Below are 13639 nucleotides of genomic sequence, written 5' to 3'. Positions count from 1 at the left end.
AAAAATTAAAATAGATTAACACAAAAGGGTTTAAATCAAAGTTTTGAATACTGTTTTGGATTGATCACTAAAATAATAATTTGATATCGGAGTACTATTTTGGAATAAATTAAAATTTTGAACTAGCCTAATTAAAAATTGAAATGCACCCTGATTATGTTTTTGATTTAGGGGTGGAAAAATTACCAAAAACCAAGTCCCAAAAAAAAAAAATCAATTAAGTCAATGTTCTATTCTAGGCTAAAATAGAACAAAGTTTCTCACTAAAATAGTTTGGAGAAACGTACTTTAAACTTTTCATATATCTCTTTTTTTGCTATAAATTTTGAAAATGTAACTGTTTAATTTCATGTTCCTTAATTTCTTAACATACATATCAAATTTCGTTCAAGTTGGATGTTATTTATTATTCGACCAATAAACATTTTTTTATATACAATTTTAAATCACAAAAACTTGAAATTTTAACATTTGTTTAATGACATAGCAATTGATTTTTGATATTCTTGAAATTTTGCAAGTATGAATATGCAATCTAACGTTTAGATTTTCAAAATTTACACTCAATATAAAAAATATATGATGAGTTTCAAGAGTTTCTCTCCAAACTAGTATGGAGAAAAACTTTATTTGCTAAAATAAAGTTTTCAAATGGAATGATTGGAATAGGCCAAAATGTCCAGAACACCTTGGTACTCTTGTAGGGTATTTGAGCCTATATGGAACAGGGAGTTACAATGCACCGAATTACGTACCGGTAAGATAAATACCAGTTGGTAATGAACATAATTCAAAAACATGGGCGAAAATCGCAAATTACATCAATCAGATGGTAAAAGTCTAGAGATTTCACCCCTTTTTATTCAACCATGAACCATCTCTACCCAGATATGTCTGTTCATTTAGAATTTGTGAAATTAGAGCGATATAATTCCTCATCTACAATCACATTAGGCATGCTCCATGTTCGAAGATCTTGTCCATATATCTTCCCACCTAAAGAAAATTCAAATTACAGATAAATTATGTTAAGAGAAGAAAGATAGTCAATTTAATTAATTTTATATTATCAAAGCGTCCAGATTCGGAAACCACCTTCTTCAATGACTTCATCACGTCTTTTCTGGTAATTCAAAGCTAGTTGGGGATCCAAGGTTTTCAATAAACTGTCATACTTCTGCTCAGCCTCAGTAATGTATTTCACCTGAGGGGGGAAAATAAAAGTTTACCAAAAAGATTGCTATAAGTGAAGACTTTAGATTGCTAGGAAAAAACTTTTTGATTAAAACTAGAGCAACATGAGCAAGGTAACATTCATAATTTAGTACTCAAGAAATCAGTGCAGCCAAGTATGTTGATCACCTAAAGACAACCTAGTAAGTTTTCAAGATAATGCACTGTAAATAAAAATCAAAGTTGATGGCAGAGATATAATCCCAATATACTGTAATTTCAAAATTGCGTGGAAATAAATATTCAAAGTGATTTATAGACAAGTGTGTTGATGCTCCATGTAGCAATGGAGTGTGCCTAGCTGAACTTCTTGGCATACTCACCAGCATAGTTGGGGCTCTTGAAGCTCCATATATTTTGACGAACATACGCAAAACATTGAAACTGTTCTTTAGTACATCATCCTGCATGGAAAACCATAGTTTATGGAGTAAGATTTGGATTAATTAAAATGAGAACAAAATAGTTAGAAACCATGACGATGATAAAAGAACTGACCTCATAGTCAATCCTACACATTTTATGTCACCTCAGTATTGAGTAAAACTAGCATCACACTTGCCGCAATATTTCAACATTGAAAAGTAATAGCATTAGTTATCTCACTGAAAACATAACAAATAAGCATTTTCCTGAAAATGCAGCAAAATTTTTAGTAATCTACTCTACTTGAGCAACCTAAATAGACTGAAAGCAAATGTAGATTCAGATGTAGGGAAGTAGCCGGGCATAGTTCCATCATCTCAAGTGGTGTACTGTTCTTTGACACAGAAATAGAGATCATATAGAAAAGAGAAAGAGCTGATACCAATTATAGGGTAAAATATTGTCCACTAAAACTTTCCACAAGGAATTAGAAAAAAATGCATGGAAAGAAATGAAAAGAGAAGTACTTACAGATCATCGGATACCTCCACCAGGAATTCTACGACTGATAGAAATTCCATATGCAAATCATTAACCTTCAAAACAGCTCAAAGAAAACACAATTTAATTTATGAAATATGCTTGCTCCAAAGACTTGAAGAACAATGGAAGACATATTACATCAGAAGTGTAATAGCTGCATCACACTAAAAATTACAGGATAATATCAATTTTGTTGGACAGAAATTAGAAGGGCAACCACACTGCTTTAAGCATTTTGGAAAATATTTCAGCAATTGAGAGATTGTAACCTGAGAATATATATATATATATATATATATAAAGAAAGAAGTAAATGAACAGATAATAGTTATTCACCTTTTCTCCTCTCAACTGATATAGAAGAAGATTTAGAATTCGATAATCAGATGATTTTAGATGAATTGCCCTCATCACATCTTCAATGGAGATCTGGGTAGGAAAAATTCAACCAAAATCTAAAATGAAAAATTTTGGCCATGCCTACTAATCTCTGTGATATAAGTCCTTCAAATTTTAGAGAGAATACAAAGAAAGCATTTCCACAAGTTTAGAAATTTGGAAGTATTAGATTCACAATACCTATATTAAAGTGACGAGACAACAAGAGAAATAGCATAACAATTTCAGTCCATGGGGAACTAATTTACAGAATCATAAATACAAACAAAAAAAAATGAAATGGCAAATTGAGTGTATATGGACTCTATTTTCACACACACACACACACACATATACAAGATACAGTTGGACCAAAAACAATCTGTGCTAGAAAACGAAAATCTCTCTCTCTTTCTCTCTCCAACTGTATCATGTTTTTACTAAGAACTTTTTCCATGGTTAACAATAGTTGTAGTTTTGCCAATATTCAAGGGGGTTCTTTAATTGATAAAATTTCTCATTGCATTAAATGCACCATATCTCAATGTCACTGACACAAATATATATTTGAAACCATATTTATCTCTCTCTTTTTTGCATGAAAGATCTCAGTTCGCTAATCACAAAGTTCTCAAAATATCATCCAATTTAATTTATCCATTCTCTAAAATAATTGGTATGTAATTTTGAGCAGCAGGCACATTATTTTTGAATTGATATTATATGCATAGCAATCTGCTATTCACTTTTGTGTGTCCCAAACAACTCTCCTCTGTTCTATAGGCATTCAGAAATAAATTGAAGTATTGATACAATGCGAAATTAAAATATAATACCTGATTGAAAGCTTAGCAATAGTATGAAATGTTTAAAGTTGTTTAGGGAATTTTTAATTGTCAATGCCAAAAATATCTTCCCCCTTCTGTTTGTGTGTGTGTGTCTTAATTTTATAGAAAAATCTTGGAAGTCCAAAGATTTCTTTGAAAAAAAATTGCCTTGTGGTTCTCTTGTCCTTAAACATTGAACTCCTCATGTAGGGCATGCACAAAATGTAAACAATTGATTTAAAATAAATAATCCAAGTTCCATACACTTAAGGTAAAGCCCTTACACCAATATCCTAAATAAAGATAAAGAAATTAACCTCTTTTCTCATTCATTCTTTCATTTTTTTTCCTAACTTTTTTTTTAGAATCTTTTTTCCTCAACTTTTGTACATATTTTGATGAGTAAAAAGTAAAAACGGAATTAAGCATGTAATGCAAACTGAAAGATGTCTGTTCATAAACCATTTAGATGCACAAAATAAGCAAATTGATTCAACCAAGAGACTAAATTTTCCGATGGAGCCCATTTTCTTAGGGTCAAGGGTATAATCTACTATGTAGATCAAGGTTCTCATAAACCTCCTTGTGTCTAGAGGAGCCTTAGACATTATTATCACTCTAGTTCCCCCCCCTTGACTTCTGTAATCTGTACCTCACCTTACCCAGAAAGTATAATAAAAAATATAAGAACGTATACATTTACTAATTTGCTTAAGCACAGAACTGATGGACTTCCTAGATTCAAATGATGAGTAACTTGTGGTCACATTCTATGTTTGCAAATGAATTGCCCAAATTATTAAAAATACAGAAATTTTGTGGTAAAATGTCTGCCAATTTCCAAAAACATTTTTAGCATATAATACAAAGCAACATCATAATACTAGTACTAGTAATAGTAGTACTTTTTAGCCACAATAACTGCTAATGAACTCCATCTCAATTGTCACTTCCTCTCCTTGCAAGTGCTAGGTGGAGGGTGAGGTCATGGGTTTAAGACTCACTGTGTGCATGTCTAACTTACTAACAAAAAAGACCCCACAATAACTATATTATTTTGGGCAAAAAGGACCCCAATGATAGACAAACCTCGTCTTTGTTCATTAGAGGACTACAAAGCTTTCTTTCCAAAGGCCAATACTCTTCTGCAGACTTAAATTCTTCTCTTATCCTAAACCCATTGAGCAAAAATAGAAAAAAAAATTTAGATATATATATCAACTCAAACTTCAAGGGTATGTTTTGAAGGGAGGGAGATGAAGGGAGAGAGGAGAGGAGAGGAGCGGGGTACTGCAAAATTATCACATTCCGGCCACCTTCCCCTATCCTCTCTCCCCATCTCCCTCCATCCATAGGGTAAAGTTTTTCATTTGTATAAACAAAATAATGTAGGCAAGGAAATGTACCTCTCTGTCAAAAGACCATGAAATTCAAGTAGACCCGTAAGTGGTCTAAATGGGTTGCTTTGAAGTGCATCTGTGAACTTAGTAATCAATCTCTGATGTCCTTCCTTTATCTCAAATGGAATTATATCAGTGAAGTGAAAGTTAATTAGAAGGTTAGAAGATACTTTTAGTGATGTTCCAAAGAATTATATGTATTATCACCTTGCATCCTCTTTCTGAAACAGAAACTCCACTGGTGTGTAGATTCAGTATCTTCTCATTTAAACAATCCAGCTGCATAATCAAAACCATAAATGTTGAGGAAGAAAACAAAGCAAATAGATGATAGCTAAATATATAGATTAACTTACCACAATACTAATAACATTAGTGAAAGTTGTAAAAAATGACATGTCAATTAAGGAGAATAGGAAGGAAGGTGGAAACTAGTAAGTGTGGCAGACCCTATTTAGTCTATTGAGGATCTATAGCCAACCCCAAAATTTTGGGACTAAGGCTTGATTGTTGTTGTCATCATAGTAATGCAAATCACATTTGAACATGTTCCAAGGTAATTTCATTACTCCACAAGGCAAGTATTAAATGGGAGGAAACACAAAGGGAAAGACACATTCCATTGTAAAAACACAGCAATTTCTGTTTCCTTGTGCAAGTAATATCAATAGAAAAATACCATCCTAGATGTCCCATTTATCATTTCAACAAACTCTAAATTTCTTTATTGTTTCTCCACGTCAAAAATAACTGAGCATAATATTTCTTCAAGATTGTTACCTGATATAGAAAACTTCCTGTGAAATAAAGCACAGGTAAATATTTGAATATTGACTGTGGTCTGTTTACGTCCATTCCGTGAAACATGAAATAGGACCTGCACTGCTACATGGATATGCATTAGCTCATTAAACAATTAGATATAGACAAATTTTTCCAGCAGGCATACAAATATATTTGACAAATAAAAGGAACGAGACAGCACATTTATCCACAAGATTGTGCATTCAAGCTACGTTACAGACAACATTGAACAATAAAGATGATCAATAATATAATACAATGTTTTCTATTAAGTCGAACATTACAAATAGATAAAGTCAAGGGCTGCACTTGTGATAGTAGATTCAATCAAAGAATTTTGGGAAACCCTATAATTTAGGGGGTGTAACAAATTAAACCTTATAGTTTTAGAAGCGACAAATTATACCCTGAGATTTCAAAAAGCAGCAAAATTACTCTGATAGGTTGTGCTATGTACTTACAAAATCCTCAAGGGTAGAATTTGCGTGTTTCATTGCATCCAACCCAACCATAGGGACGCCTTCAAAATTAGTTGGCAACAAACCAGCATATGTCTCATTATCACAATCAAGCTGCCAAGAACTATCAACAAAATTTTGATAAGGACCTGCAAAGACAGTGGAAACTTTAATCAAAATATAAATTTATTTGAAGCCAATGTCACAAAGATATTTTATATTTGAGGAGGGGAAAAAAAAAGCAGAATGACATAGATAAACCTCTAACACTTATCATTATCTAAACATCTCAGTTGATATCCCAAGGTCAGAACAGAAAATGGTATGGGGTTTGCAACAGTGCCACAAGTTGATGGGTTCCATTTATTTTTTTGGTTTTTAAATAATTGGAGGAAAACTCTAGAATTGAGTTTAAAACTATTAGAAATTTAAAATTACTAAAATTTAGGAGGCATTACAATTTACAACAGTTTTCTGATTTTTTTTTTCAAGCTAATTTTTGCTGAAAATTTTAATTTTTAATTAAAAAAATGGTTACCAGATGAAGAAAACAAGCTTTTCAATGTGCATTGAGGTCCGAATTTCCCAACAGATTTGACAGGAAGGACATTGGATCCTGCAATAGAAGCCATTGCAGCTCCAAAGAGTCTCCCAACTTTTAACATTGAAGAAGAAGAAGAATGGGAAGCAAAGAGTATAGGCAATAATGGAACCCAGGCAAATGCTTTGCTGTTAGGATTTTGAGATAATTTGAAAGGGAGGAGAGGGCAGTTTAGAAATTTTCTTTTAAAGATTCTTTCAATAGATTAAACAAATCAAATAAATACAGGTTGTCCTGAGTATTTATTAAACTCCATTGCAATACTCAAAGATTGTTGACTAGAGTGTTGGAGATCCACACGGCTAGTAATAATAAAATAAAATAAAAATCAAATAAACTATGATTGTGATCACAGAGTATATTCAGCAAACTAAAACTCACCTTTGGCATAAGTTGAGAGACCAAAGGGCACTTCTTGGCCATGTCAAGTTCTCCTCGCAGTTAGTTTTATCTTGATTCTTGAACATTAATCAATTTCCAAAGAATGAAAGTAGAGGTAGCACGCACGAAAATGAATAATTAAATTAGTGCTTGAATTTGATTAGTGCTTGAATTTTCCAACATACTTGATCATAGAAATAAAGTGAGAAGCACCATACAAGTATACATTACGTTATGAATGGTAAATTACTGTGTTATTTACTAAGTGAAACCTAGAAGTTGGTAATGGTAGGAGTGTGATTGAGGAGATTACCAAGTCCAGTCGAAGAGGAGGATGAGATTGGTGATGAAGCGATTAGAGTCGGGATTGGGCGATGAGATTCCATTATTTCTAGATATTGGACGATGAGATTCCATTATTTCTAGATAGCGTTCTCTCTGTTCTTGTTCTAGCTTCCTAATAAGTTCTTCCTCTTTTCATATTTTTTTGGCGCCCACTGTTGTGGTGGTAAACGGTTATCAAATGGTACTAGCGTCTGAGACAGACTGTTGTTTGTACTTTGACCCCAATAGTAGTACTGGGCCAGACTCAAAGAGAGATGGACCAGCCCAATTTTATAATTTGTTTCCTTTCAAGGACTATTGCTTCTCATCACCAGAAGAGCTTAAACCATTGGCATCCCTCATTTGAATTCCACACTTTGTGAATCCATGACATTAATTCTTCAATGGGTACGAAGTTATATTAAATTTCCAATTAGATTAGAAAGTGGAGGGGTAATCCTCTTAATCATTGATGCCATAGCATTTCCCACAATGGAATTTAAAATTATCAACTGCAAAGGTGATAGTCCAGAAATCATTAGCAAAATGTATGGTTTAGCAAATGTTCACACCACTTGGGGATGAACCTTCCTGTAAGAATTTTTCTTGCATTAAGGATTAAGGTGTATTGGATCCGACTCTGTCATCACAATTATCAACTCAGTAACTAATACAAAGTAAGAACAATAGGAAGGACTCAATAGCAAAGCTTTAGAAATGGAATGAGCTCGCAATATGATTACTGAGACCGAATATCACCACCCAAAATTTGAAAAGAATACATCAATCTACAACCTCCAATAACAAATACAAGTGCGAGCAGGAAGAACCATCTGTATCTCATTGGTATGCCATGTTCACAAAAAATATAAGTACATCTCCAATTTATTCTTCCTAGGTTGTTTTTCCTACAACCTCCATAATGGTGTTTTAGACCAGGGACGTTTCCCAGGATGAAAAAAACAATGCCCCTATGACATACCTATGATTGTATCCAGCACGTCCAATCGTCTTAGGAAAATTTCCTTTAGGAATTGTTGCTTCAAAATCATAAGTTGATTACTCGCTTGTATTAAGGCTTAAATTTGTTGGGTTTCCTTCCATTTGAACCCCCCTTCAGCCGAATTGCTTGTTTCAATTGTATCTTGTTCTTCATGTTGCTCCCGTTTGCTTTCCCATAGCTTCCCAGCCTTTCCAATTGCAAGAATCAGCTCAAGTTGTTTTTGCTGCTGCTCCTACAGATCATACACAGAACTGAAGTCAAATTAAAAGCATTTTTAGCACCTTAAATTAGCTTCAAGAAATAACATACATTATGGCTGCAAGCCATTGATCTAATCGTTAATGATATTGATATGCAATTTTGGACTCCAAAACATACACATCCACAAATCAAGAAGAATAAACTTACAAACAAATATTCAAAGGACTTGGAGAGAAACAAACAATCCACCAATATTGATATCAAATCTTGCATATCACTAGTTAATTTACAATTTCTAGTTTTCTACTACCCCAAATCTCTACTAGGAAACTTCCCCTTACTCATTACAATATTAAGCAAATATCATATCCTCATAGTTAACATGTGTGCGTGTGTGTGTTGTTGTTGTTACATATACCTGCATAGCCAGAAGCACCTTTTGAATTTCAACAAGCTCCTTTTCCAGAATGTCTTCTTGCACTGCTAATGCCCGAGTGGCCTCTGAATTCTTTTGAGCCAGAGCTGCAGTCTTTAAGATTTAAACAAATGGTTAGAAGTTGTGACAAATGAGTTGAGTTGAACTTTTCCAAAAAAAAGTTTTCCCTTTAAAAAAGAAAAAGAAACAGATGAGTTGAGTTGAGTCAGAAGTTACAGCAAATGAGAATCTGGAGTATTGAATTAGTTAAATTAGTTACCACCAAACAAGTTTGGAATATAATATTTTGTCATTACCCACAGTTCCTTACACCAATTATATGGGTTAGCATCCTCAACAAGCCAACTAGTCAAAAAGCCATGCCTGGTACAAAAGGCCAGGTCCCTTATATGCCTTCTTCAATTCCATCCATGTTTAACTTCAACCATCAACTCTCAAAGACTCACATCCTCCTAGGCTCAGCACTGCCTCTTTAAATACACCAAAACCAATTAAGTCAATGCTCAGTTGTTTAGGCACCAGCTGGAATACGCCACGCTAACTTGTTGTTTAATACTGTGAACAGCAAACATGAATTCTTGTGCCTGAAGTTCTATACCCAGTGTAATTCTGGGAACAAACACCATCTACAGCCTCATATAATATTACATGATATCCTCTCTATATGGAACTAATATTATGAAATATTTATTTCTTGGTGGTCAAATTATGCACCAAGAGAGCATGTCTGATCTTACTAGAATTATACCGCCAGTCTGATAGACCTATTGCCAACATTCTCATTTATCTACATCCCCAATCTTAAATCGGCCACTTTATAATGTATGCACAATTCAGGACAATAAAAACTAGCCTACACAAAAGCACCATACCTGGAATATGAAATATTTAAGATATGCAAAAAGAGAAAATTTTTTGAATTACTCAAAAGCCTGGGTTTTTACAAATATAATTTTGCAATATAATTCTTGCCTTCTTCAGCACCAAAGGTTGTAGGGCCTAACATTCACTATGTTTGGAAACAATTTTCACCTACATGAGTTACATGACACTCATTTATACTTATCTCTACTTCAATCTTCAGAGGGACAAGGATCAAAATAGAATTTGAGCTTCAAACTCTGCCAAGAAACAGAACTTAAAGCAAGCATAGGGAAAATCATAGATAGAGTTGTGCAAATAGCAACCCCATGATTCAAACCAATAACAATTAAGACCAAAAAAAAAAGAAATCAATCAACAAAAACACAAAGAACACCAGAATTTACATGGTTTGGCTATATGCCTTCGTCCATGGGTGGCAACAAAGAGAAAGTTTCACGATAAAATATAGGAAGATTATAACGGCAGCACAAAGCTCTCTCCAGAAACTCAAAGCACAAATACACCCGAAGAACCTTCTCTCATTAATAACACTAACACAGGAAGACGAGAATTTTCTCTCAAACCTAATTCTCCAGCCATGGCATAAGAGAGGACTACACAAAAATAAGAGAATAGGCTGCTGTATTTATGTATACTAAGAGTCAGCAATGCTCTTACTTTGAGACGTGGTGCTTAAACTAAGAGTCCAATGGAGAATAGAATTCCAAAGTCAGTGTATTATTGATCTGGTCAAATTGGCTATGACCGGCTTTTATGTAGGCATAAGGTTATACACCTCAATTGAACTTTGTGCATCTTATGCAAGCCACATCAACAGATAGCATCAATCTAAAACGGTGACCGACATGTGCATTAACAGTTGCAACATGCTGACACTGAGGTGATGATCAAAATCATGTTGGAGCTTAAGAGCATTCTTGATCATTGAAGGTTCACACCAAGCACTGCAACAAGGTAAAGTCATCCATAATGTAATTTTTATTAAGGTTACACTTTGGCTGCTGCAAGGTTTAGATTTAAATGGTTGAAGATTAGAACAAGTATTAACTGGACATTCAGCCACAATTATGCAATTTATAGACTTTGACATGAGTTGAATTTTGTATAAAGACTGTTGGTCCCGAAAGATCAGGGGACTTAGGAGGGGTGATGTGGATACAATAAATACTTAAGCTGCTCAATTGGAAGCCTGAGTTATACTGAGTATTAAAATATAAATAGGTAACAAGGTTCAAAACCCTGTACCGTTCCCTGTGTAGACCACAAGATCCAATATCAATGTATTTGGTCATAATTTTAAAAGCAATTCCCCATCCTAATACTGAAGTAAGATAGTTACACACTCTTTGTATGAACAAGGGGCTAAAAATACTATTTTAAAGTATTAAACGGCTCTAAGTTCAATTAGACATAGCCAGATGCTACAAACAAAAGCATCAGAACTTATAGCTGATAAATAACCAACCACAAATCACAACACCAGTATCGATCACAATAGTTGCTAATCTCAAAATATGCAATCCCAAACTAATCATTGCACATTTATAACAATAAAGTTCCTGAATTTTACTCTGCCCATCAACCTATCACAACCCTCCTCCTTTTTTCCAGACTTGGGACCAAAGGTAAACAAAACCAGTCAAACTCCATTGTGAATTAACCAAGTGTCCTCAATTATTGATTCAATCTCAAGCTTACAATTTGTTACACTTTTCTAAGTGATTAGTGGTTACATGATTCTCTTGACTTTCATTTCATTGAATCACATAGTTTACAGTTAATTCAACCAGAACCAGTAAAAGAGCAACTCATAAATAACCACATTTTTTTGTGTGTACCTCAGCAATGGGATCCTTGAGAGTCTTGCGGGTGACCCGAAACCTTATACCCAACTTCTCAAGCTGTCTTGATAAGACCCGAATTATGGTAGCGGAGCTCCGCAAGTCGTCCTCCAATTTCTCAATCCTCTCCAGCAAATTCACCTCCACCACTCCACCACCGCCGTTATTCCAAGTCTGCCTACACAACCGCTGCCACTGCCGCCTCCGAATCCACGACCCAATCGCGACTCCACCGGCCAACAACGCAATCCCCCACCACGCCCAAACCTTGTTCCCAACCAATTCCACCAGCACCGCCTTCTTCGAGCTCAAGAGCAGCGCAAGATTCGCCGCGAGACCGACCAAGGAAGAAGCGAGGCAGAGGAATTCGGCGACGGAGAGGACCGAATCGAAGTTGAAATTTGAATTTCCGCCGCCGCCGCCGGCGACTACGACGACGTCGTCTTCGGTTGTGGCTCTGAGTCTGAGTCTGAGTGTTGGATGAGGATGAGGATGATGGTGGGGGAGGAATTGATAATGGCGGGAATGTAGAGGGGAAGTGACGTGGCGAGAGGTGATTGGGAGAGAGATGGCGGTTGTGTTTTTGGGATTAGAGGTGGTGGTGAAATGGAGGATGAAACGAGAGGTGGAGTTTGTGAAGAGGTTTTGGAGAGTGAGTGACATTGTTTTTGGCTAACTGTTTTGTATGCGTGTGCAGTGTGGCTATACTAACTAACTAACTATAATAACAAGTGGGTTTTAGTTGTTTTTCAGTTGGGAAGAATAATTGGATTTAGAGGGTGGGATGAAGAACTGAGATTGAGAGTGCCCATGGTTAGGGTTTTTGCTGGAGCTTTGGTGCTCCTACTTTTCTTACTGTAAGACATAGAGAGAGAGAGAGAGAGAGAGAGAGGCTTTGGCGATGGATTCGACGGTTTACGGCTTTGTACGCGGGGATCTATCTGCTGCATAGATGCACTTTTAATAATCGTATAAAAATTCGGAAAGGTAGCTATGATTTCAAAAAAATATAAAAAAAAATAATAATTAACCAAAAATTATATATATATATATATAAAATATATAATTTTTATTTTTTTTAAATATGGTTAAATTTTTAATTTAACAAAATATATCATTTTATTATTGTTTTTTTTTTTTATGTTTGATTAATATTTGTTTAAGATGAACCATATTCTTCTAACTTCTATTGTAGTGTATTATATTTACTTAATATACAACTAAACTTTATAAGTTTCGAATTTCTCATCTCTTAAGGAATAAGAAAATTATCGTAATAATTAAAACTCATTACAAAATTACAATGTTATCTTAACCAAAATTAAAATGAAACTAAAGGAATAAATATTAGGCTTTATAATAATTTATTACTCAAACAATTGGTAGGCATATTCAAATTCATGTTTCCAAAAAAACTAAGTATTAACCCAAACTAAAATTCAACCAAAGCTATAAAAGAGAAAGAGAAGACTTTCTGATGGGATATTAAAAAAAAAAACACAATACCAAAACACATATTAAAAAAAAAAAAGACATCAACCTTAATTAAAGTTATGAGAAAGAATAAAAATTTACCGAAAGAAAGTAGAGAGAGAGAGAATACTCACAATTTTGTGTGGGAAAAACATGGATTGAATGGGAAAACGATATCAAATTTATACAAAATAAAATTGGTAGAAGACGGGTCAAAATATGAAAAAGAGGAACAAAGTATAATGATAAAGTAGTGGGAGATAAGAGGCAAAAAGGAAAGGGAAAGATTGAAAGAAGTGTAACAGTAGTAGGTGTGTGAACTAATAGGAAGAGGAAGAGTTTTTTTTTTTTTTGAAAATAAGGGGAAGAAAAGTTTAAATAGAGAAAAGAAGATATAAAAATTAAGGGCCTGTTTGGTATTCTATTTCAAACTCACATTTTCACATTTTAAACAACATTACACATATTTCCACACATTTTTTCAC

At 34.3% G+C, this 13639-nt stretch overlaps 2 protein-coding genes across 2 annotated transcripts; both read right to left on the bottom strand.

The window, feature by feature from the left end:
- Positions 1–678: 678 nt before the first annotated feature.
- Positions 679–6696, bottom strand: LOC115949672. Its single transcript, XM_031066963.1, has 12 exons — positions 6548–6696; positions 6013–6158; positions 5528–5629; positions 4955–5026; positions 4754–4857; positions 4437–4518; positions 2479–2571; positions 2131–2195; positions 1732–1744; positions 1557–1637; positions 1096–1204; positions 679–996 (listed from the first exon to the last, which is right to left on the bottom strand). The coding sequence occupies exons 1-12, from the start codon at positions 6672–6674 to the stop codon at positions 899–901; spliced, it is 1092 nt and encodes a 363-aa protein (XP_030922823.1). The 5' UTR covers positions 6675–6696; the 3' UTR covers positions 679–898.
- Positions 6697–8012: 1316 nt separating this feature from the next.
- On the bottom strand, positions 8013–12618 carry LOC115995280. Its single transcript, XM_031119785.1, has 3 exons — positions 11679–12618; positions 8938–9048; positions 8013–8550 (listed from the first exon to the last, which is right to left on the bottom strand). The coding sequence occupies exons 1-3, from the start codon at positions 12342–12344 to the stop codon at positions 8395–8397; spliced, it is 933 nt and encodes a 310-aa protein (XP_030975645.1). The 5' UTR covers positions 12345–12618; the 3' UTR covers positions 8013–8394.
- Positions 12619–13639: the final 1021 nt, after the last annotated feature.

This window comes from Quercus lobata, chromosome 6, assembly GCF_001633185.2.
Source record: "Quercus lobata isolate SW786 chromosome 6, ValleyOak3.0 Primary Assembly, whole genome shotgun sequence".
In the NCBI taxonomy this organism is placed as follows: domain Eukaryota; kingdom Viridiplantae; phylum Streptophyta; class Magnoliopsida; order Fagales; family Fagaceae; genus Quercus; species Quercus lobata.
Note: the sequence above shows the minus strand (reverse complement) of the source record. Positions and strands in the feature narration are given on the sequence as shown.